At 38.7% G+C, this 25,184-nt stretch overlaps 2 protein-coding genes across 3 annotated transcripts; both read left to right on the top strand.

Moving 5' to 3' along the window:
- atcaya (ATCAY kinesin light chain interacting caytaxin a) lies at positions 1–13,783 on the top strand. The gene is made up of 13 exons (XM_042480913.1): positions 1–180; positions 2,398–2,497; positions 6,781–6,839; positions 6,922–7,173; positions 7,607–7,780; positions 7,889–7,991; positions 8,156–8,287; positions 9,505–9,591; positions 9,777–9,875; positions 10,098–10,133; positions 10,354–10,428; positions 10,552–10,610; positions 12,854–13,783. Exons 2-12 carry the CDS (start codon positions 2,421–2,423, stop codon positions 10,583–10,585), a joined length of 1,128 nt encoding a protein of 375 aa, XP_042336847.1. The 5' UTR covers positions 1–180; positions 2,398–2,420; the 3' UTR covers positions 10,586–10,610; positions 12,854–13,783.
- Positions 13,784–19,061: 5,278 nt separating this feature from the next.
- Positions 19,062–22,956, top strand: LOC121941049 (muscle-specific beta 1 integrin binding protein). 2 transcript variants are annotated; one of them, XM_042483759.1, is made up of 8 exons: positions 19,062–19,321; positions 20,177–20,267; positions 20,817–20,865; positions 21,106–21,280; positions 21,881–21,952; positions 22,069–22,175; positions 22,327–22,412; positions 22,661–22,956. In XM_042483759.1, exons 1-7 carry the CDS (start codon positions 19,296–19,298, stop codon positions 22,410–22,412), a joined length of 606 nt encoding a protein of 201 aa, XP_042339693.1. In that variant the 5' UTR covers positions 19,062–19,295; the 3' UTR covers positions 22,661–22,956. The 2 variants fall into 2 exon arrangements, with proteins under 2 accessions (XP_042339693.1, XP_042339692.1); XM_042483758.1 differs by having other exon boundaries at positions 19,073–19,321; positions 22,658–22,956.
- Positions 22,957–25,184: the final 2,228 nt, after the last annotated feature.

Here is a 25,184-nt window from a genome sequence, read left to right as displayed (position 1 = left end):
GTGCGTGAGTGCGTGTGTGCATGTGAATGAGTGAGAGCGTGAGAGGAGAGATTTCAGCCTGACCCCTGCCTCTCTGTCGGTGTGGAGGATTTCTCCCCTTGAATCTTTGCGCCTGTGACTGAGGAGGAAGGAGGACACACAGACGAGCGAGAGGTTTTGAGGGGATCTCACACCGCTCATGTGAGTATTAGTCACTGACTTCACATCCTTGCATGTTCTGCTCGCTGCAAATGGCAGACACCTCACACGGACTGAATGCACATTAGATTGTCCGCTAACATATTAAATTCATTCAAGTGATTTTCCTTTTCACTGTTACATTTGGGATGACCCAGATAGGCTGTGTGGACATTTCACTCTGTGATAATAACGTGCTGCACATTTGGTGCCGATGCATTTTGCAGAATTTTTTTTTTGCAACATTGATGTTTTTAGGAAGAATAAGTGAACATGGACAGCACAATACCTGTACAGGAACTGGGTCTTTTAATTGCATATTACAGGGTACAGTTTAGAGTAAAGGTCAAATACAGCATTTTGTAGAAATCGTAAACGATTGTTGGAATCATTTTACTGACAGTTACATCACATATATGTTTTTTTTCCAGCGTGTCATACATGATTTGAGAATAACAATAAATGCTTTTTTTCTTTTTTCTGCACACCAGCTTTATTTTTCAGGGTGTTGTCACACTGGAGTATATGTGACGTTGACCTTCCACAGTCAAGTGTGTGATGTTATAGGATTAAGGTTCATGCTACAATCTTTGCTTTGTTCCTCGTGTGTAATGTAAGCCCTGCAGAAATGAATTATTTCCTCCATGTTAGAATTGGCTGTTTTCCAGTTTAGTCATGAGTGTTGCTGCCAAAATCATCAAATCCACTCCACGCTCTCTAGTAATTACACCACAGGAACGCTAATTTCTCATTGTGATCAACTGAATGGCAGGATCACACAGGTTTGGTTAGTTCGCTGTAGTCTAAAATAAAGACGCCCAGACAAGCGCTTAAACTTTCCTCAAAGTGTCTGTTTCTAGTATAACGTCCACACAAACCTGGGAGTCTTCTGTCACTCAATTCAATATCCACAGTGCTCCTCTCATTCGCTTCATCAGCCAAAACAGACCTGTGCCTCTGTTATTAAAGCTATAGTAGGTAACGTTTTTAACAAATACGATAAAGAGTTATTTTTATATCTGTCACTTTATCCTGATAGTAGTTTATTGTTGTGTTCAAGATTCCCCATTAGATGAACAGAAATGTGCCTCTAATCTTCCTGGAGTCCGTGCACATTGAAATAAAGACATAAAATAAAATGTAGATTTGAAAATAATCCAAATGCCAGACTAATGATGATGTAACCATAGACTTCACAGTACAATTAACCCTTTGAAATCTGAGCAAACTGGCTTGATTTCTTGCAAAAACATGGGAGGAAGGCAATGAGAAATGAAAGAAGAAATGACCCCAAAAACTTTGTAAAAAGTACAAAAAAAAACCCAACCGGAAAATCTTCTTTTTTTTTTTTCATAATTTAAAAAGGCAAACAAGATGTGGAAAAGGTGCTTAAAATATAACAATTCTGTATCATCATTTTATATATGTAAATATGATGATTATAACTATATCTTTCCCCAAGTTGCTTCTATTTTCCCTAGACATTTTCCCTTGTTTTTAAAAAAGAATGTTTTTTAAAATGTATGAATTTCTTGCAATTTTTGTAACATTTCTTACCAATTTGTTTATGCCTTTTTTCATGGGTTTAAAGGATTAAATACTTGTGAAAGGTGTCTGAAAGAAAAAGCGACGTTGCTCCAGGTTTTAGAAGGTTAAACAAAGAAACAGAAAGAGACACTTACAGACATTAAGTTATACTAAGGTATGAACGAATGATTATTAGATCTGAAGAGAAGTTTTTCTGTTGGTGACACAAAGCCCGAGTGTGAGGAGAGATCAAACAGGCAGCAGCCACATCAGTGCGGGCGGATTAGGGGGCAGTGAGGGAGGATTAAGTGTGCATGTCATCCTCCTCATTGGCCTCTTGAATTCCACCCAGGAAGAAATTTGTTCGCGATATTTGACTTTGAGGAGAGCCGAGTTCAAAAAAGTGAGCCCTGCCTGAGTCGGTCACATGCCTCTCACATGTGCCCCTCTGGACAGAGGGATCAACACCATGTGACTGAGGATCTGTTACAGCCCCCAAATTAAGATGAAAAATGATTTGTATAAAATCCTTCAACAATGCCGACTTTTCTTTTGTCATATGAGTCAAACACGTGTTCCTGCTGTGCAGCCATGATGCTCACTGTCTAGTTCGTACACTCATTTGATGTGACAGCATTCCTTTTTTTAATGTAAATGGGGTTCATAGAGAAACGTTTTTCTTCACGCATCCAGGCCCCTGCTCTCCCTGCTGAGGGATGGGCACCACAGAGGCGACTCTACGAATGGAGAACTTAGAAGTGAAAGACGAGTGGCAGGATGAAGACTTCCCCAGGTGGGATCCTTTTGACTTTCTACTGCTAATCATCTATTAAAATGTCCTGTTGATGTCAAATACAGCCAGCTGGGTGATGTTAAATGGATAACTATGAGACAACTGAGAAAAAAAGTAGTTTTGGCATCTCTTAGTACAGTGGTTTCCAACCTTTTTTCTCAAGGGACCCCTTTTCTATCATTGACTAAACTGGCGACCACTGACTAAGTGATTAGTTTTAATTTAATGAATATTTATAATGCATAAAAATTACAGGACTGATTAACTGTACAACTGACACATATACTACAGGCAATAACTGCAGGAAGTTTGTACAAAATGAACAATTTGGATGTTTTTTGTGCAGATTATTTCTGCATATTGCATAAGAGATGAGTCTCCCTGATATTTTTAGTAAGTTTTTCTACATTTCTTTCTGTGTATTCTGTATTTTTTTTTAATTTGTAACAATCATTGGCCATTGTTCTATGGGATTTTTTAACTGCATACTTTTCTAATGCAGGATGAGGCTGTTTAGCAGAGACAGAACGCCCTGTGAATAGTTTTTTTATTTATTTATTGTTTTTAAGTTCATATGTTGAATCACCAGCTCCCAGCCTGGGGGTCCGAACCCAACTAGGGTTCACCAAAGCTTCGCTGAGGGTAGTGAGGCCTTCTTGATTTTAAGGGTTGTAGGAAAACATTTTTTTAAATAGCATTTTACAGTTTATTTCTGTTCAGAAAACTAAAATAAACTGCTATTTTCAAAAATAAGAAAATTATTTATAATATAAATTTGAAAGAAAAGAAATCTTTATTATCTCATTTATATTCACAGAGCCTTCACTCTCTGCTAAACACGCTGATCCTGCATTAGTAAAGTACACAGTTAAGACAACCAAAAACAGTGGCAAAGACACCAATTAAGTATGTATGATTTATTTATTTTTAGAGAAAGAGAATTGTATAAGAAGTAAAAGTATAAATATCAGGAAAACTCATATCTGATGCAGCATTCACAAGAAATAATCTGTGCAAAAAATCATCCAAATCACTCGTTTTACACAAACTTCCCGCATGACTGTGTTCACTGTTTGTCAGAAGTTGTCAGTTTATTCAATGATAGAAAAGGGCTTCTTAAGGGAAAAAAGCCACTTACAAACAACTTAAATAATCATCTAAACTTTGAAACAACAATTTTCTTTTCTTCATAGAAATGAATAAAATACTGAGATATAGGATTATCATATATTTATAAAAATGTTTTCTTGCACTAAATCAAAAAAGCTTCATCACCTCTCATGAGGCTTTGGCAACCCCTAGTGGAGGTTGGGAACCGCAGGTTTGGAAACAGTATCTTAAAGCTGTGTGTGTGCCTTAAGCTAAATGGAGTTTTCTAGTGTATGTGTGTGCAGCTCATTTTAATTTATGGATGAGTGGCTCATTATTTAGGACTAATTGTGCAGTTAATTATGGATTAATAGCCAAATAGGGTTTCTTTATTTATCACTTCCAGTGTCAAGTGGATTCAGAAGCAGTGCTGTCTATGTTAATCTGTATTTTTGCAATATTAACACTTTTTATTTTATAAAAAACATACTAATAGCAATGACAGCCTTGTTTCTGTTCTACTGTGTAAACAGTGGAGTCATTTATACACTATTGAAACTAAAGGTTTTAATGATTATTTGTTTGGTGTGAAATGTGCAGTGAGGTTTTAGGACAGTGTGACATGAAATTTCATGTTCACAGAAAAAAAGAGAAGCAGTGAGATAAATGAAGGAAAAAGTTATTCATCGAGATGGCTACAGAAGGATTTAGAGAGTGTGAGGATTTAATGTTCAGAGGTTGTTGCAGATCATGATGAGCAGAAAAAGAGCTGGGGAGAAGTGTGATGACAGTCACTGCTGGTCTCCCTCCTCCCTCCTCCTTCCTCCCTCCTCCTCTTCTGTCAGACTGGGAGGCAGGAAGCCAGGGAGCAGGTGCAGCTCTGTCTGTAAATGGTCTCAGGCTACGTCATGTGACGCAACAGCAGTCACTGATCAACAACACAGCATTGCCAGGAAAATGGTGGCAGGTTTTGGTTAGAGACAGACGGAGACGGAGTCATCAGCATATAGACTATTGAGGCAGCCTGTGAGGGATGCTCTGGTTCAGCTGAGGGGACAGGGAATGAGTGAGCAAACCAAATAAAGAGGTGCGTGAGGTTGAAAAGCTCATCTGAATCAGCTCTGACTACAGCAGCCCTGCTCTGTTTCTAGAAGGTAAGCATCATCGATTCCTCCTGATATTGTTGATTGTAGCTGAAGGACAATGCAGACATAAACAGGAACAAAAGAGATCATGTTGCTATTGTTAAAAGAGGAAATCTGCTTATAGACTCGGCTTCATTTCTGACAAAGGAAGCGTTGGACTGGTAATCACTGCAGGGGTCCCCGGGGGAGCAGGCTCAAACCATTCATCGTGTTTCTCTGCGTTAAAGTCAGTGTTTTTGGCTCAGGAGGAGCACACACGCCGTCCTCCTTAAGATGGGAGGATGAAGCAGTTGGCTTTCACAATGCAGCGAAAATCCCCCCCTCTGCTGATCCGACACTGCGCTGTAGCTCTCTGCATCTCTTACATTTGAACCATTTAGTTGTAGTTTCTAGTCCTCTGGTTGCACTGGGTGTTGTTGCTGATATGCAAAAAACGCTTCTGCCCTAATATGCATAGTTTTGCCTACTCTCAAATAAACACACAGATGGGCACATGCTGCACAAACATATGTAGAGCATTTTGTCCTCCTGTCCGCTCCTCCTTCTGTGCAGGGTGTCAACAATAAACAGGGGAAGAGAGCTGCACAACTTTGTGTGTATGCAGAGACACACTCTCTATCTTAAATTCCTCCCCTTTCTCCTCTATTTCTCCCCTCTCCTCCCTTTCTCCTCCCCCTCATGCCTTGCCTGGCAGCCCTGTAATCTTCATCTCTCCCCAGAGAGAAGTTAATTACCATCTCTATCCTCTTCTGCTTGCTCCTCTTTTTAGTTCTCAGCCAGATCAGTGACAACACCCACGCCTCGACTGGTCCATTGAACACAAAATCCTAATCAGAGTGTTACAAGTTATACTGTGGCGATTTAGAGACAACTGCATGGAGAACAGAGATCAGAAAAACAGCCAGTTTAAAGGTTTGTTTGTAGGATTTAGAGTGATACATTGGCAGAAATTGAATACAATAAGTATGTTTTCTTTAATGTATAATCACTTGAAAATACACAGTAAATGGTAATTGGACCTGCGCTTGTATTGTGCTTTTCTAGTTGTTCAACCACTCAAAGTGCTTTCACTCTATGAGTCACATTCATCCATTCACAATAACACAATAATACATTCACACACTGGTGGACAAGGCTATCATACAAGGTGGCACCTGCTTCTCAGTATTTAATCATTCATACACATTCACACACCGATGACACAGCCATTAGGAGCAATTTGGGGTTCAGCATTTTGCCCAAGGATACTTTAAATGTTGACTGAAGGAGCCAAAGATCAATACGGCAGCCTTCTGATTAGAGGACTACCCGCTCTACACCCTCAGCCACAGCAGAAAATAAGAAGAGTCACATTTTCGTTACCTAAGAATGAGCCATTTTTATCAACATAGATGGCAGGTCCACGTCCCCAGAGTCCACCATGTTGCACTGGCATGTTTCTGCAGTAGCCCAGAACGAACAAACCAAACACTGGCTCTAGACAGGACCATTCGCATTGTGGCTGCTGTAATTAACAACCACTTTGCAGTTGGCGGCGCTGGAAAAACAGATTTTTTTTTAAACCTAAAACATCTTTATAACAGGCTTTATAAAGTGTTTTTACTGGTTCAACTCACCACTTCTGTGTGTCTTGGAGAGGAAGAGTCCTCTGTAGATAATTCAGCTTCTGGTTAAAACCTCCTGAACATCTGGATCTTAAGTTATAAGAGGAAAAGTTGAGCACACGTTAGCAGGTGCTGAGCATGAAACAGCTTTATTCAGTGTTTTTACCTGTTTGAATCACCTGGTCTGCTTGTTTTGGAAAGGAGACCTCTGCAGATAATTTGACCCCCCGGTAAAAACCTCCTGAACAATGAACACACTAAATCCGCCACTAAATCCTACACACTGCTCTTTTAAGTCAAATCTATTTTTGAGCCAAAGGTTAAGGTTGCTTTTTTATTAGTTAAGACCAGGTTTGAGTCAGGTGTCAGCAGAATCATGTCTGGCTTGTATATTATACTCAACAAGCACGGCACTGGTTGCTCACCTGTGTGTGTTTCCCTCCAGACCGCTACCAGAGTACGGAGACATGGATCCCTCCTGCGGTCTCACAGACGACAGAGCCTGTAAGTAACACTGATTGGTTAAAAGTCCATAATAACTCAGCTTTATGACATCACTTACATTTGCTGATCTGTCTCGCTGCAGCTCCTCCTAACTCCCTGAATGTGAGCCCACCTGGAGGAGGAGGCGTTGGTGTGTCCTCGTCCCACCGCAAACGCCGCACGCTGGTTGCCCCGGAGATGAACCTTTCACTGGACCAAAGCGAGGGCTCTTTGTTGTCAGATGACTTCCTGGATACACCGGATGACCTGGACATCAACATTGATGATATTGACACGCCTGATGAGACGGACTCGCTGGAGTTCATCACCAATGGCAACGAGCTAGAGTGGGAAGGTAAGCAGTTAAAAACACGCATGCATGACTGTTTTAACCCCTTTTATTAAATCATAACATCTGATCTTTAAAACTAGCTGAAAGATAATTGTTTAAGAGTTTCAGAAGAAGAGGTTTACTGTCATGGGCATCGCTCAGACTGCATCATCAATGTTACTTTTCCACACAAAAGGTTTATTTTCCAAAACTCAAGAAATTGCAATTAAACATAAAGGGGGAGCAAACACACATGGGTTGAGAACCTAAAAGAAGCAAACATGTAAATTTGAACTTGAGTCAAAATTAAATGAATGTCCACTTTAATAAGGATAAATAATGTTGTCAGTTAAACTAATAATACACGGGACAAACTAAAGAAAAAGAAACTCGGCTCACCAGCCCTGCTGCCACATGTGATGATAATGTGATGTGATCTGGCTTTGTGCCCATCCAGATGACACACCGGTGGCCTCTGCCAAAGCAGGTCCTGCTGATGGTTCAGGAGACCTGGACGACGAGGGCAACGCCAACAACGGACGCCTCTGGAGGACAGTGATCATCGGAGAACAGGAGCATCGTATTGACATGCAGGTCATCAGGCCGTACCTGCGGGTCATCACACACGGAGGTCAGTGAAACGAAGTTATTCCATTGAATCTATTAAAGATAAAATTGAACCTTTAAGCCACATACAGAGAGGCATTATTCACTATTAACTGAATATCTCTCCCACCAGGTTATTATGGCGAGGGCCTGAATGCCATCATTGTTTTCTCGGCCTGTTACCTGCCTGACAGCAGCTGTCCAGACTACCACTACATCATGGAGAACCTCTTCCTGTGAGTGACTTTTAGTTTTACAGTGCAGGTTTTGATAATGTGCATACCAGGCATCAGGCCTTAAGTCAGAAATAAACCATTTTTGTCATGTCTGTTTGTTCTTTTGATGCATCTATGCCCCTGTTGTTTCATAATCCATGCATGATGTGGTCCCCCTCCTCCAGGTACGTGGTGAGCAGTCTGGAGATGCTCGTTGCTGAAGATTACCTGATCATCTATATGAACGGAGCCACTCCTCGGGGTAAGATGCCTGGGATCAGCTGGCTGAAGAAATGTTACCAAATGATTGACAGAAGGTGAGAAAAACTACAAGAGAAACTACTTCAACACACTGACTATGATTGTGAATGATATTTTAAAGGTGACCTATTATGCTTTTTGGGTTTTTTCTCTTTTCTTTATTGTTTTGTATAGCATTTTTGTGATTGTAAAACATCTCCTAAGTAATGAAGCCCAAAGTTCAAGCAAAAGGGAGCTCTCTCTCCCACAGAGGGCACTGCTCCTAAGCTGCCTGAAACAGCTCGTTTGAGTTTCAGTGGTTATTTCTGAAACGTGGTGATATCACAATGTAACAAATAGAATGAAATGTGCATAAAGAGAGAGCCAGCTGACCAATCAGAGCAGACTGGGCTTCTCAGGAGGCGGGACATAAGCTCAGACAGACTATTTCAGACAGAGGTGCTGCAGCAAAGGGAAGTATGAGACACATGATGTGTTTTTTGAATATAAAAGCATGTAAACCTATTCTACTAGACCCCCAATATACAAATATGCACCTGAAAATGAGCATAGTAGGGCGTCGTTAGAGGTGATGAAGGTATAAAGGCTGTAGGGCGTAAAGATTTTGTGGAATACTAGTGTCCTGAGCAGAGAATAAAATCACACTACCTCTGTGTGTGTTGTAATCTGAGCTTCTCTGTGGTTTGTTGCATTAAGTTGGTCCTGCCGCATATTAATATTAGAGCATGTGTGTATCTCACCGGCTAGCTTATTGGCGCCACCTTGCAATGTGGTCATACAGTGGTTACCGCTGAGACCTGGACAGTGTCAAGATGGGTGCATAGTGCCCACCCTCAATTTCCCCACTGGTTAACACTGTTGGCTCTGGCAGCACTTGCTGTTTAGCGCTTTTCATGAAGTTAGCACCGTTAGCTGCTAGCCACCAGCTCATCCACCTCTATGTCGAAAACCATGTCCATACAACTCACACACTCTGAATTTCGCATACGGACCCTTAAGGAATAATTTTTCTGAACTGAAATAATGAATTAGGTCCACTCTGCTACTTGTAGCTGCTCAGCACCATCAGGATAAATAAATGCATGACATTGACACTGACAGATACAAAGAGGAGGTTAATGGAAGTTGTCTCTTGCTGTCAGTACGTAACTGAGGATGAGTCAGAGGCTAAATTTACAGCAGGACTGTTCAGAGAAAACCTCTTCTTGAATCTTAGTTTTTTAGACACTGGAAATGTGTTAAGTGAATGAACTTGTTATTTCTTTTTTGACAGATTGAGGAAGAATCTGAAGTCTTTGGTCATCGCTCATCCCACCTGGTTCATACGAACCGTCCTGGCTATATCCCGGCCCTTTATCAGGTAAACACACACACCAACAACTGGACACTTTGTTTCAAAGTTTTAACTTGGTGCACAAGTTAAAATGCTTTTTGAACAGTGAACTGATAAGACCATGCTTTTAATCATGACAATTTTGTGACATCAGTGATGCAGCTACTGTAATGATGCTGTTTTTTTTGTTTTTTTGTTTTTGCTCTTTGCAGCGTGAAGTTCATGAATAAGATCCAGTATGTCCACAGCCTGGATGAGCTGGCAGAGATCGTACCCATGGAGCATGTCCATGTTCCTGAGTGTGTGGTGCAGTAAGTATCTCTGAACACTAGATGGAGAAAATGAGCCGTAGCAGTGATCCCAACCTGCAGGGAGCAGATACTCCTCAAAATTATTATTCTTGTAAATCTTGCAGAGAACAAGTCTAATGTGGCACCTAATGTATTTGAATAAAAATGAAACGGGATGAGCACTCTAGTTCTCTAAGAGGACTTGGATTTACTGGAGGATATAACAGTCTTACTCATTTTCAGATTTGACGAGGAGAGGATTAAAGCACGGAGGGAAAGGTAAAATACATTTAAGATAAGATTTCTCACTCATACATATTACTCATACAGAGTTACACAGGAAATGAGCTTTGATTTAAGCACTTAACCTGAATTAAGTGGCTACAAAAGACTGCCTTTAGATTTCACAGGAAATTAGCTTCAACCCAAATGCCTAATATAACTTGTGTGTGTGTGTGTGTGTGTGTGTGTTGGTGTGTGTGTGTGTGTGTGTGTGTAGGATGGAGCAGGAGCACAGACAACAGGAGCAGCAGCAGCAGTCAGTCCCACAGGAACCAATTAAAAAGACAGAGAGGTACTGGTCCATCCTAGATTTTAAAATCACATTTTCACATCAGACATTTCACTAGATGGGACATTTATTAAAGTTGGCAATCTTCCAACTTTTTAAACGTTTTTTTTTTTTTCTCATTTTCAGGCCGAAGTCGATGATTGTAGACCAAGGATTATGAGAAGGACGGGGCTTCCCAGGTTACGGTAAAATAAATCACTTTTGCACCTCTATAGGAGTCCAGATGTGGCTCTGTGCTGTGAAATAGATTAACCAAAAAGTCAATCTTATCTCCACAGAGACATCCTAACAGTTCAGCTCAGTTATTGTATTTCAGTAAAAAGATCAGATTAATATCAGTGTCAAATATTGCAGTACTGTTCACACTTTCTGTCAAGAAACAAAATTTATTTCAAGTTATTTACTATTTTAGATGGCATTCATTACATGCAGTGTTTAAGCAATCACAAAGGCCTAAACATCCATTTTGAAAATGAGTAATTGTGTCAGTTCTTTGCTTGTATGGGCATTATGGAAACTACATTATTTATCAGAAGTCTGACGAGAGAGGAGAGAAGAGAGGAGTGTGCTTGCAAAGTTACACGGCATTAAAACACTTATAACGGGAGCTATTTCTTGTGCAGATCAATTTGTCTCAACTCAGTTCTTTCTCAGAGAGATAATCAAGTAGAATATTTAAAGTGTTCTTTAGATTTTAGCTGAGTCAAATGCCATGGACATGCAGATGAGGTAGAATTAATAACAAAGAAACGGTTAGCAACAGTTAAAGGTAAAGGTAATTATGTGCATCTGTGGCAAAGAGATTCATCCCATTTGCATGAGCATAATGGCCTGTGGAGAGAAAACTCGACTGATGTAGACTGTCTTTTGTCTGGAGGAGAAGCAGGACGCGTGAATGTGGGTTGAAGGATTTGTCGTTATTTGTGCAGGGTGTCTTGGTTCATAGAGTTTATTTACATTCAGATTCAGATTCACATTCATCCAGTTGACAGTCCTCTTTTGTCAGGGGGGATATCTGCCTGCAGTTTGTGTTGTTGTGCTGCCATTAGCACTGATGCTCGATTGTTACATGGACTTGTTTTTCAGCTTTTTAGAGGCGCTTCTCTTGGTTACCCTTTTCTGCTTGTCATTGCTCCTCTTCAGTTTTACAAGGTCCTGTTCATTTCAGTGTAGGTTCATCCTTAGACTAATTCTAGCAACAAACCAAAGTCTCTTGAAACAGAATTTAATTTAAGTTTAACTTAACGCACACTTTAGAGTCAGAATGTTAGTGAGATACATGCGTATGAGCATGTATATATCCAGCTAAAACTAGCTGGAGGATATATACATTTGTAAGCTGCAGCTGTTTTGTCTCTCTGATAAAAGTCATAGAAGCTGAAAAACCAAACGATGAAATACAAAGAATTGATTTAAAACAGCAAGCAGGACAAAAAAAGCAAAAAGTTGCTTGGAGTAATGGTGTCCATATTACTTAAGGTTTAAACTGTGACTGAGGGCGCGACCTTAAAATGAAAACAGATCTTTTTTTTTCACGTCAGGAATAGCGGATTGAGACGGGTTACAACCACACCTGGCATTAAAATGCATCTCCACATGTCTCGAGTGATTACCTGTGATCGGACCTCACTGTCCTGCTCTAAATGCAAATAAACACATAGCTGCATCATTTCATTCACCATCATAGGAAACTGCTGTTGCAGGAGTGTGAGCTCTGCACCGCAGTTAGTGAGAACGTCGCCTAACAGTTAATAGGTTTAACAACATATTTGAACCATTTTGTGTGAGTTTTTTGGGATCATGTGATGGCTGCTGCCTCTGCTTTGTTAGTTTGTGCTTATCTGGGACACTTTGAACTGATCCTTTACCGGCAGGAGCGGCTGAAGAGGTGGTCTCTCTGCGCGGCATCTAGCTTGTGAGATGGCGACATCAGTTTTTTATCTAGCAACATCAGCTGAGTAGTTGGTGCTTCAGTGTGTGTGGACACATTAGTGTGCACACTGCTGAAATAATGTGACCTTATGTGGCACACTCCACCTCTGAATGTGGTCTGAATGGTCAGATCTTAAGATGCATTGAGGACAATTTTGGTGCATTCACACCTGTTCTTAGAGCTGTTTACTTGTACCCAAAATGCATTTAATACCAGGTGTAGACATGTCTTTTATCTGCTTTATTTTGGCTAAATGTTCAGGGTGGCTCAGGCAGGTTCTCACATATTCTATGGAGTTCATGGGTTTATAACTTAAAGTGATTTTTTACATACACAGACTAAATAATTTTTGAAACACACAACACAACAGTTATTATTTATCCCCTAAACGGACCAGATTGCTCATTTTAACTCGATCATCATAGAGGAGCAACAAAACGTTGTTATTGTCCACTCATCCTTCCTCACCCACAACCATTTCCTCTCTTTGTGCAGAGTGTAACAAACATATGGAGCATGAACCCTTCGTTTTATACCCGTATGAAGCAGTTGGTCAACGAGTCTACATGTGCTTCCTTGTTTAACCAACATCCAGCTGAAGATTAGTGCTGTCAAGACGGTGAACGCTCCGTCTCATTAACCCTCTATGTGGAACCCCTTCTCCCTCTCTGACGGAGGGTCAACTTAATGAATGACCACAGGAAGTTTGCACTCTTTCTACAAATGGAAACTGTTTTTGGGTTCATCAATTCATTAACCTGCTGTGTGGTCGGACCCATTATATTGGTCATATTGTATTATTACATCATCACGAGGCTCTGGAAGACCAAGGACAATGACAGAAACTTATAATGCAACACAAAATTAACTGGAACACTGAAGAAAGACAATTAACTTTGGGAGAAAAATTTGTAACTGCAGTTAAAGATGACTGTGTTGTAACTTCATTTAAAGGATTACGGCTTTAAGAAATTATTCTTCTAATTTTAGTTATAATAAATATACTAAATTAACATAAAAAAGGCAGAGTTTTGCATCAACAATTCAGAACATACAACAATTGGAGATATAAGCTCCTTTACCTGATGCTAGTAATGTGTAAATATGTTATGGAAGAGTTAACACTTGACCAGAGATGCCTGACGGCAACATTTTTGATGTAGCAGAGGTCAGTGCGTGACCACCAGACCAAGCACACATTAATATTCATGCTGGTTCGTGTGAATATAAATGTGTGTTCAATGTAAATTACAATGCATCAGATGCCTTCATCTTTATTATTATTATTTGTTTGCCTCATACCTGCTGTATTATAAGGCCTTCTTAAACTCTCTTTTGCTGTACTGACATTTTTAAAATGTCTAAATGTACTAACATCTGTACTGTACCCTGTGTGTATAACGTGCCTCAGTCGTCTTGTGCATTGAAAATACAGGAACATGAACAATATTTGCGGTCTGGAAAACCCATATGAGAAGATCTTAAAGAATCATTTATATGTTGTAAAATACGATGCCTGTTTATTTTGTATAATGTGATTTTGGCGACTTGAATAGATGTCATACAACCATGTGCGGATTATGAAACGATGGGCTTCTGGGTACAGATATGACCTTACCACCAGCCCACAACAAGACACACAGACTAAATGGTTTTTCTTCTTTCATTTGGCTGTTTTGCCTCTCCTTTTTGGTGTTTTGTGTCACTTTTAGGTCATTTTATGTTTATTTGAGATAATTCTGTGTCTCTGTGAATGTTATGCCCCTTTTTGTGGTCGTCTGTGGTCTCTTTGTGTTTCTGTTGTGTATTGTTTTGGTAATTTTGTGTCTCTTTGTTTTGATTTTGTGTCTCGTTGCAGTTGTTTTGCCCCTCTTTGTAGTTATTTTGTACGTCTTTATAGTTGCTTTGCGTCTTTTTGTCATCATTTTGAGTCTCTTTCTGGTCAGTATGTGTCTCTTTGAGTAACATTTTACAGGTGTGGGCCTTTGACAATTTGGGCTCCTGGACTTGTGCCCAGTAGCCTGCTCAGTAATCCATCCATGCATGCAACAATAAACAAATATGCTTTAAATTAATACTCATACTATGTATTCTGCACATTATATACTGTAAGTCATGTATAATATAAATATAATACGAATCCAACATATGGAAAACATTTGCAATAGTTTTGTATGACATTTGTATCAAAGTGGCCAAAATCAAGACAAAATACACAAACATTGATACATATGATTGCTTAATAATTTTATAAATGATCTATAACTCTTATTGATCTGTTTCATATGGGAACATTTGCTCAGATTGTGAAGACTTGCTTAGACCACTAACTTGATGAAGTATACAGCGCCTTCTGAAAGGAAATGTGACTTATGTGAAGATTTAGTTTGTGATTTCAAAAGCTGTGTTCATTTAAGCCAAGTGACATCCCCTCGTCCTTTTTAGTGATGTTGTACGTGATGAACATTTAGGACAAATGTCATATTTAACAGAAGTTCAAACATTTCTCAAACATCCTAATTGCATTATGGATTCATGGGGTAACTCTGAGTTTCTCTCTTTCTTGTCTTCCATCTCTTCAACTTATTGTAGCATGAAGGCAGAGGAGTAAGAATTTTTATTTTTGTAAAGAAATGCAGAATTGTATTGCCTGCCTACCTATTTTCTTTTTTCTTTTCTTCTTTTGCACTATTTTATAATTTTTAAGAGGAGAAAAGTTCTCCTCAAGTGTGTTTTGTGTTGTTGTTAAGTAGCATTACTGAGGTCATGCAGTCGTGTAGCTGTTAGTACGGCATGAACGTGTTTATGTTTCCTTTGAACAGAAAGTAGGACTCATGAAATGTCTGTTTCTAAAGTGCCATCTCAGTTCTGTTCTTTTGCCTTTCTTGCAGGAATGTTAAAAAAAAAAGGGTTCGACTTCACGGTTTGTTTGCTGAACTGAGTGCCTATTTTGTTTAACCAAATGATTAAAAGAAATCCAGGAATAAGTGAAGGAATGTAAAAAGTATCCTTTCCATTTGTAGCCATTGTTGTTTATAGGTTTACTTAATCAAGTCCCACCCAATATTAAAAGCAAGGTTTGCATAGCAATGGCTGACATGACCCTGACCAAAATGTTCATTTTGATGATAAAAGCACAACATTTATAATATTACAAATTACTTGCCTTCCATTTGTCTGTTGTAAAGTGTTTGCTCAGATTTAAATGGGAAAGATGATCCATCATTTATGGTTCTGGAGTTCTTTAGATCGCCATGATCGGTTCTGCCTTGTAAATATAACTGAATAAACTGTTCCTCCAAAATCTGATTTGTTTAATGTTCTCATACTTTATTTGTTCTGTCACAGGGGAGCCTTCAGATACAAAGTTTGGCCTGAAATACTTGATGATTAAGATGAGTGTTGTCCATGCGGACCACTTTACGTAAGATAAAAGTTTATATGGCGAGGGTAACAAGTTTGTCAAAAGGTGTTTTTATGTCAGTGTTGTGTTTACAGCTTGGTTTCACTGCACCCTAAAGGGCAACAAAAGCAGTTATTGCAAGTTTTAGTAGCAATTAGGGCTTTGAGTTCATGGACAGTATGGCAGTAGTAGCATCCTGTGTGTTTTGTCTGTAAAAACTGTGCATAACAAAACATAATGCATTGAAAGAAACATCCAGTATGTTGTCTTGATCATGATGTTTCATTACAACTCTACTAGGCACATTTTCTTACAAGTGTTCCCATTGTTGTAACCTGTTGATAAGAATGAAATCAATTTACCTGTTATGTGGGGCATTGTAGAAAAAAGGGAACCACTAATGTGCAGTCATTTGTGCCTGTAATCAAATAAAAAGCGTTGCTCTTCCACATACATCTGAACGTATACAGCTGCTCTGAACTATATGAGCAGATCAAATTGAATCTCTTTACAGGGTGCCAGAATTATGTCTAATTTCTCTATATAAACGCATGCATAAGCAACTTGCTGAACTCGTTTTACATGAATGACTTTTCAAAAATGACACTCTTTCTGCTTGATGAGTGCAGCGGGGTCCCCAGAATTATTTATTCTGGTGACCAGATGGGGCAGTTGAAAATCAACCGAAGCCACAACTGAATTATAATGGAAAATTTAATCTTGCAATTATGGTGTTAAAATACAAAGTCCAGTTGAAAATGATGTCAATATGGAGAGTTAAAGAAGCACATACTGATATACTTTGTCTTCCCTCTTTATGGTTAAAATTATGAATTATTAGGACAGTTAACATTTGTTTCACAACAATCTTGTTTTAATATGTTATGTATCTATAGGCATAATAGGCGATTGATTGTTATTCAAATAGTTTTTCCTTTAAAAGACAAATGAACTGGAGTGCCCAGGAGGTCAGTTGCTAAAGCGGGAGCCCCATGTACGGAGACTGTGTCCTCGCCACAACAGACACAGGCTCAAATCCAACCTTGGCCCTTTGCTGCATGTCACCCCCTCTCCCTCCCCCACTTCATGCCTAAACTGTCCTATCTATAATAAAGCCAAAAGCCACACAAAAAATAATTAAAAAAACAAAAGACAAAGAAATAGTTTTATTTTGAAGGACTACATTGGTTGTAAGGAACAAAATATCTGCAGGGAACAAGCCCTCCCAATTTTTGGGGAGACTCGCTGGTGCCCATAGAACCTATTTTCGTTCAGATATCATGAGATGAGAGTTCAAAGTACCCCTTTGAAAATGGCCATGTCAACATTGGACTGGACGTCTTAGGTTGTCTAGTTTCACAATATACCATTACCTTTGTGCTATCTTAAAAAGTTAGCGTGCTACAGGCTATCAAAAACCATAATCTCAGCCTCCAATCATTTTCACCAGAGGAGGTCAGTGGGGAGAGACATTAACTGTATAAAGGTAGCCATGACCCCCGACCCTGACCTGAGGGTGCCACTGTGATGACGTCCCAAAAAGACACCTTACTTTTCAGTGCAGCCTTTTTAGTAAGATGTCACATCTTTAGGGGGGATGACCCACATATCAGGTCGGGGCCGTGATCGGGTTTGATTTTGGCCTCCTAAGAAATGTCTCTGTCTTTTCTTGGACGGAAGGAGCCCTGTGATGTCACAGTGACCATAAGACGATCACGAGTCTCCCTTCACATCCTTCTCCCTTACACAGCAATACTGACAGAGAGAGACCCTGACTGTTAACCTCTGACCCCTGGTGGCTGTGGCAGGCGTCACATTACACAGGGACACATACACACACGAATAGACATGAATGCCACACACACTTTAGAGGGTGATTTACCTCGAGGCAGTGCCATAAATAACTCATATTATATAATCCCAAAATTAATACTTTGTTACACATTTGCTGTACATTGCTCTGTAACTCTTGCCTAATCCCCTAGTTAGACCGTTTCCCTTTAAATTTAGGCTCCCACCTGCTGGCTTACACTGCTCTCACACTCGTGACACACTTAAAGTAAGACATGAAACTTTTTCTGGGATGTGAGTATATTTATGCTTATCAGTGTGACGTTGTAACAGAGTATTGACTTGATATATTTAGGACAAAAATATGATCTTGTTAAAACCACAAGTGCTAGTGTGATAGAGCCAGCCCTTTGAGGCCAGAGAAAATTGGTTTGGTGTCTTTCAAAAGCTTAGGTAAAGGACAATGAGCAACATCAGAAGAAATAACCCAAAAATTAGGAAAAAAAGTAAAAAAGTAAAAGAAAATAACCTGAAAATTAGAAAAAAGAATCAAAAACCGTAAAAGAAAAACAAAAAAAAATTAAAAATAACAGACATATATAAATAAAATGCTAAAAAATAATAATCATTCTGTAAAAGAATTTAAAAAATAAATTTAGTTTATAGTATTTCCTGTATAGTATAGTTGTTGGGTTTTTTAGTTGTTTTTTTTTTTTTACCTTTTTAAGCCAGTCTAATCAGATAGAGGTTCACTGCCTTGCTCAAGGGCACCACCCCAGCAGTGCAGAGAGGGTGAAACTATCATGTAATTTTCTTGTACTTTTCACAGATTTCCTGGTAACCTCTGGATCATTTCTTATTTTGTTGCTCATTACCTTCTTTCCATGTTTGTTAATAAAATAAATCCAATTTGCCCAGGTGACATATGTTAAATGAATACTTTGATTGTATGTCCCATATTTGCTCAGCAACAGTTTTTTTTGGTTTTTTTTTGTAAAAGTAACTAAAAATCCGTCCCATATTGACACCTGTCCCAAATATGAGCCGGTCGCATTCCATTATTAAGCAAATAATAGTCTAAAATGAAGGTTTACTGACTTTAATAACTTAATTCATAGACGGTTGCCTTTAAAAATATCCATCAGTAACAATTATATTCATGTATTCCCAGTTGATTATTCGGATATGTTAACAGAGATGTAATCACGCGTTTACTGGCAAACAGCCGTACAAGCAGCTGATACAATAACGTCTCAATAAGACACCATCGATGGTAGTTTTCCACGGTGACATCATCAGGTGGATTAATAGATGAACGAAAGAGCACGAGCTTCTGATCACAGCTGTGACGGACAGGAGCAGCAGGTGCCGGGGTATATGTTAAGATGTGAGAGTCCGCGGGCTGTGATTGGCCCGCGGCAGGAGTTCCGTGAGCTCTGATTGGCCCCCGCGGAGAGGCACGTAGCAGGAGTTAAAAAGAGCACGAGCACGTCCTACCACGAGAGCGCCCCGTGCCTGCGTGAGTGGTGACGCAACACGACGTAAAGTGGGTATAAATCGCAGTGCCCCCCGCCTCCACAGTCAATGGAGCAGTAGAGAGAAGTTGCCAGAACTACAAGTTGAATTTAAAGCTTTTTGACGCTTGTAATTTGTTGGATTTTTATCTTCGACTTTAAAAACAGAGTACTCTCAGGGTATTTTTTTATCTGACGCTGAGCAGGACTGTCAAGAAGACACGAAAGGATGAAATACATTATAGGAATTGGCGGGTAAGTTGTTTTATTTCATCAAAAGGGCTCGTTGTTTGGTGCCATTTTGCTGGTAAAATCACATCTACTTCCGTCTCAAATATTGTAATGTCATCTTAACTAAATTGATAGTTAAGTGGAGTTAAGCAGTTAACCGTTGACTTAAATAATCTTGTGTGTTATGTTATTGTCCGTGGAAATGCCTTAAATTAAGGTGGTGGTTTAGCTTAAGGTATTTATTTTAAAATGATGACTTGCATTAACTTATGGTTGATAGACAGTATCCGTTTGGCCCACATGTTTTATCAGCTGCCCGCCAGAAAGTGCTGCAGTTAAACCGGTTTTAGTCACGTCCGGTGTGACTGGTTTGTTGTCATAAATCGAGCGGGACATTTGAAAATTCACCGCCAGACTCCGTTCAAAAGTGGAGGGAGATTAACTTTACAATCGTCCCAAACCAAAAACAGTTTTTGATGTGATCACTATTTATATGTGCACTGTTAACGCAGGAAATGACACGATCAAATGATCATTTAATTGCTTGTAATGTCACATTTAAAGAAAAATTAAATAGAGCATGTAATATTCGTTCAGCAACATGTGTTTACTAAAGAAGTGCACCTTTTATTAACACACAACACAAACACAGCCTTTATTATACTTAATAATGTTTAGGAAAATGTGGCTTTTTGTCCTGTGTGCCAAATTAACTGCACTTTTCTACTGTAAAATGTAAACAAAGGACGCCACGTGTCCTCTGGCCGATAACTCGCATGGCTGTTTAAACCTAATCGAAACAATGTACTTTAAACCGTGGCTGTATCTGGCAACACAGTATGAATGTGTATTTTATCACTTTTTGTTTTTTGTTTACAGAGTCACTAATGGTGGCAAAACCACCCTGACAAATAAATTGATCAAGACGTTGCCTAACTGCTGCGTTGTGCACCAAGATGACTTTTTCAAGGTGAGTTTTAGCATAGTGGATAAGGTTTTATCTGTGTTATTTGCGTACTCTTCCCTTTATAAATTCTGCATGAGCATTGCATGTAAGCAAAGCAGTGGGTGCTACCACAAGTAACCTCTGCCCCACACGGATGTCTATGCAGCATAGTTTCTTTAGCCTGTTTTTGTTTTTTTTTACAACTTCCGCCATAGTTTACCTCCACTGTATGCTGTAAAAAAAAAAAAAATTTGAATCCTAATGTACAGATTCCTGCAATAGCCACATAACAAACCTTAATCAACTTTGCATTACTTAACTCAGAATTTCTCAACATTTTTTAACAATCAGATGCATGTTTTTTCTTCTCTTTTCCTTAGTTTCATTTAAAGCTATGTACTTTTTAAATAAATTAATTGCTATAATCTATGCATGCCCCTTTGCTGTTTGCCTTTTCTATTTTCCTGTGTGTGTGCACTTGTGTAGCCTCAGTACTCTGGCATGTGAGTGGGATCTGCAAGTGTTCAGAGCTGTGAGGTTGCAGCAATGTTTTATTGGTGACTGTTATTTCAGAAACCTGATCAGATAGAAGTCGGGGAGGACGGCTTTAGACAATGGGATGGTAAGACTTCACTGAAGACTGCCAATGACTCATTGTGTAATCCTCAATGTCATATAGCCCCACCTTCCAACATCACATATAACCATTTATGCACAACATTGAACTGATAACGGCCTCCAGTAACTTGGAGCAAAACGGAGAAACACATATCCATTTTTTTTATGTACTTGGCTTGTGTCTAATCTAATTTACTATCTATACCCTCCACCGTCTTCCTTTTCTATCATTCTTGCTCTGCAGTGATCACAGCTTTGGACATGGAGGCCATGACCAACACGGTAAAAGGCTGGATCGAGAACCCAGTGAAGTTTGCCCGTTCCCATGGCGTCACTCTTTCTCCTGCATCTGATGTGGCCAACCCAGATGAGCAGATCCACATCCTGATTGTGGAGGGCTTTCTGCTCTACAACTACCTGTAAGTTGCTCTTCATTAACTAGGTTTATCTTACTGTGTGTGCCTCTTTTGTGGAAGTGCTCAGATGGAAGTGTCAATCTTGGTTGCACCGCCCTGAACAACTGGTTTGTAATGCTGATTAACACATAATCTGGTTTAATCAAAAGGAAATGTGGTTAGTTGTTTCAAATGAATAAAGTTAGATTTTATGTCTGTTTGCACAATTTGTAATTTATTTTTGTTGTGTGTTTTAAATCTTGCTGTAAAATGAATAACGTCTCATGTAATCAGCATTCACACCACAGGAGTTTCAGTTTCAAAAAGCAATGTTGTTTCTCATGAATTCTGAGAAATTCATGTCAACAAAGACTGGATGTACCGAGATATTTCTGTAATGTCACATGATGCTTTTGCGTGCTTGATATTGGTGCACGTACACGGGACCCCACCAAGCAGGCAGTTTAAGATAAGACTTTCAGCAGAAAGAGGCTCTCTGAGTCAGCATGCTTGAGGTGGATGACAAGCATGCCACAGGGGTGCAGATAAAAGACTGTATGTACTGTGCTCCTTTTCTAGACTGAGGTTACGTGTTATCATAAATGTCGTTCGTCTCCTCTCTAGGCCTCTGCTGGATGTTTTCGACAAGAGCTATTACATAACAATTCCCTATGAGGAGTGCAAAAGAAGGAGAAGGTGAGTGTGAATAAAATTTGCATTGTTGGTGTTTACTTTAATGTTTACTTTAATTATGTTCTCACTTACCTTTCAGTAGTCATTGCCGTTTTCTAACAATTTGTTATTATCTTTAGTACAAGACAATACACCGTCCCCGACCCTCCCGGCTTGTTTGATGGCCACGTGTGGCCGATGTACCTGAAGCACAGGAGAGAGATGGAAAACAGCGGCTTAAATATCAGTATGTTGCAGACTGTATGTTTTTAATATTTCTTTGGGAATATTACGTGTAGTTTGTAGTGTATTCTTAAATTCCTGTTTTTCTTGAGTGTATTGTAAAAGGACAATTTTCAAACATCTGATTAATCAGTCAGCTTGTTTATGCTTTGCAGAGTCCCTGGATGGTTTGAAGTCTAAAGAGGAGATCTACAACCAGGTGTATGAGGACATTCAGAACAACCTGCTCAATCGTTTATAGGTGAGAAGGCCGAAAAGTTTCAGTGTTTCCAATTTGACTGAAAAATCTGCTGCACTTTATGGCCAGTGTTAATTTTCTTTTCTGCAGGAAAAAAAATCTGCTTTATAAACATAGCATTTAATTAAGCATTAAAGTGCTTTTTTACATAAATAAAAATGTATAGGTGCACTGTTGGTATTTCAAGAGTGAAATTATGTTTTAGTGTACAAGCTCATCTAACAATATTATTCCTGTCTTTCTTGCAGCAGGAAGAGTCCTCTCCATCCCTGTACAGAAGTTGTAAATAGACCCAAGGATTCTTTTTTATGAAGTTTTTCTAACTTTATTCTTTATTTGTAAATGAAACATAGCAATGTTAATTTATCAGTGTTTTTTTTATCATCTTCAGATGATCCATGTTTTTGTTTTTCCCTTGAAAAATGATTGAACCAGAGCATTACTGCGTTACTGTTATGTTAAACCACTGACTTGTACTGGACCATTTGTCGCATTTTCATACAAATAAATGCGTTAGTTGCTGTTAATATACAGTACATCAACTCAAGAATCTGTGTGTTCTTGTCATCACATTATTAAATGTTGTAGTTTATCTATCTAAATTAATTTCTCACCCTAGAATTCTAGTTACTAAATATTCCCTTTTATAATTGTAAATACAGATAAATATGAGTGATACTGCCACAGTTGTGTGGTCTTACTGAACTAACCGAGGCTTTTAATACCTATAACCTGACTTTATAACACTGTCCTTCCTCTCCCTTAATATGGTTTCATCTTGTTGCAGGTGTTGATTCTAGTGTTGAGAATACAAATAATTTTAACATCTTTACTCGGCCTTCTCCAATTTGGAGGAAATGAGGCACTCTACGCCTCCTCTGACTGTTATTGTCAATTCGTCAGGATTTTGAGACCCTAAATTGATTATGTTAGAGGGCAGATGAAGTCAGCTGATATTTAGTGCATATTTACAGGGTTCCCACAGATCTTTAAAAAGTCTTAAAGGCACTGGAACCATTAATCTAAATATAAGGCCTTTATTGGCATTAAAATGTCTTGAATCAATGTTTCAAGAGTCTTTAAAAATGCTCAGACATGGGAAGTAGGATTTTTATGATTTTTTTCTGGAAACTTAACTTTTTCTGGAAAGATAAATAGAATTTTCCAAATGTCTCTTGCAGTAATATCACCAAAAAGTAATGTTTTATTTTTCAATATTTATTTTAAAAAATAAATTCTCTCTAACCTAGGTAAATGATGGCAATGTATGTTTTTTTTTTTTTTCCCCGTCAATATTGGCTACTGTGAAACTGGTCTCTTTTATTCCAAGTTGCATTAAAAAGTATTTTATCCAACTTGTCCTAAGCAGTATGAACTTTAATTTATTGATGTATCATTCTGAACAAGGCTTACAGTTTAATTTCAGTATACTTGTATACTTATATTAACATAATTTTGGTGACAAGATCGGGATGTTCATTTGGACACATCCATGCCTCCCAAAGTTGCTGCAAGATAATTAACAAGATAGGCAAGATGGCAGAAAAAAACATCTGAAAGCCTAATTTAGCAAATATTAAACAGGGTTCCCACTGTCATGGAAAACCTGGAAAAGTATTGGAATATCAGTCACATTTTCCAGGTCTGAAGAAGGAATGGAGTTATCAAAAATAATGATGGAAAAGTCATGAGATTTTGTTGTATATAATGAAATTGTTACAGTAACGTTCTGTGCATAATCCTCCACATAATGTAACATAACGGCAAATTAATTATCTGTAGTTATTGTGTTAATGTAGCTTTAATATGTGTGATGGTTCGTTTACCATCACGTGTGTCGTCGTTTTCTCAGTGGTTTTGTCTCTCCCTTCCTGTGTGCTAGTGAGCTGAAATGATTGAAGAGAGTTTGAATCTGATATGTTTGAAAACACCAGGAAAGTGAAAAAATATGTATAGACCCTTGAAAAGTTTGGAAATGTTGTCTATAAAATGTGTGGGAACCCTGATTAAATACAATGGATAGATTTTTTGTAAAATAAAGTTGCTTAAAGGTAAAGACTTATGTTCACCATTTTTGCCCGGGGCACATCTACAGACTCTAAAGTATGCGTGTTTTAAGACTAAGGAGCTCAAGGTATCATATATATTAAGTTTACCTTTAAGAAGTACCATCAAACCTCAAATACACCAAAAAAAATCTTAGCCCTTGTTAGTCAAAATACTGTATAATTAAAAAAACATTTTTTATTGGACAACCACATGGATATACAAATGACAAAAAAGGCAAAAAGAAAGTAAACAAAAAATAAATAAATATTGGCGGTGACACAAAACAACAAAGAGGTTACAACGAAATGATCTGTAGGTTATCAACACATGACATTAAGACATGGTTAGCCCGTCTTAACTTTCAGATTAATGACAGGTTGCCAGATTTTCAGAAACAGTTCCTGCAGCCACATGTCAAATGTTGGGGGCTTCTCAGATTTCCACAATTGTAATAGTAAATTTCTGGCTGGTAGAGTGGATAGAGGCCTGGTTCAACCACCCCATAAAGTACAGTTAGAGAGGAAAGGGAGAACTCCTTGTTAAACGCCTCGGCAAGAAAATCAAGTGACACCAAAAAATTTGCAACCTCTTACATTGTAAGAATTGGTGAGACAAGGTCTCTTGCTCTGTTGAGCATTTTACTCAAAAATACTGTATAATTTTACTTCTCGAAGCAGAAGTATGCATGCACATCCAATCCAAACTCGGAACAGGTGCTGAACCAAA

This window comes from Plectropomus leopardus, chromosome 3 (genome assembly GCF_008729295.1).
Source record: "Plectropomus leopardus isolate mb chromosome 3, YSFRI_Pleo_2.0, whole genome shotgun sequence".
NCBI lineage: Eukaryota > Metazoa > Chordata > Actinopteri > Perciformes > Serranidae > Plectropomus > Plectropomus leopardus.
The sequence above is the reverse complement of the archived record's forward strand: the minus strand, read 5'-3'. Positions and strand labels throughout refer to the sequence as shown.

Coding starts and splice junctions, on each gene's coding strand:
- atcaya (XM_042480913.1), top strand. CDS start 2,421: ATGGGCACCACAGAGGCGACTCTACGAATGGAGAACTTAGAAGTGAAA. Junction 7,992..8,155: donor ATCATGGAGAACCTCTTCCT/GTGAGTGACTTT, acceptor CCCCTCCTCCAG/GTACGTGGTGAGCAGTCTGG. Junction 9,876..10,097: donor GTTCCTGAGTGTGTGGTGCA/GTAAGTATCTCT, acceptor ACTCATTTTCAG/ATTTGACGAGGAGAGGATTA.
- LOC121941049 (XM_042483759.1), top strand. CDS start 19,296: ATGAAATACATTATAGGAATTGGCGG. Junction 19,322..20,176: donor TACATTATAGGAATTGGCGG/GTAAGTTGTTTT, acceptor TTTTGTTTACAG/AGTCACTAATGGTGGCAAAA. Junction 20,268..20,816: donor ACCAAGATGACTTTTTCAAG/GTGAGTTTTAGC, acceptor CTGTTATTTCAG/AAACCTGATCAGATAGAAGT.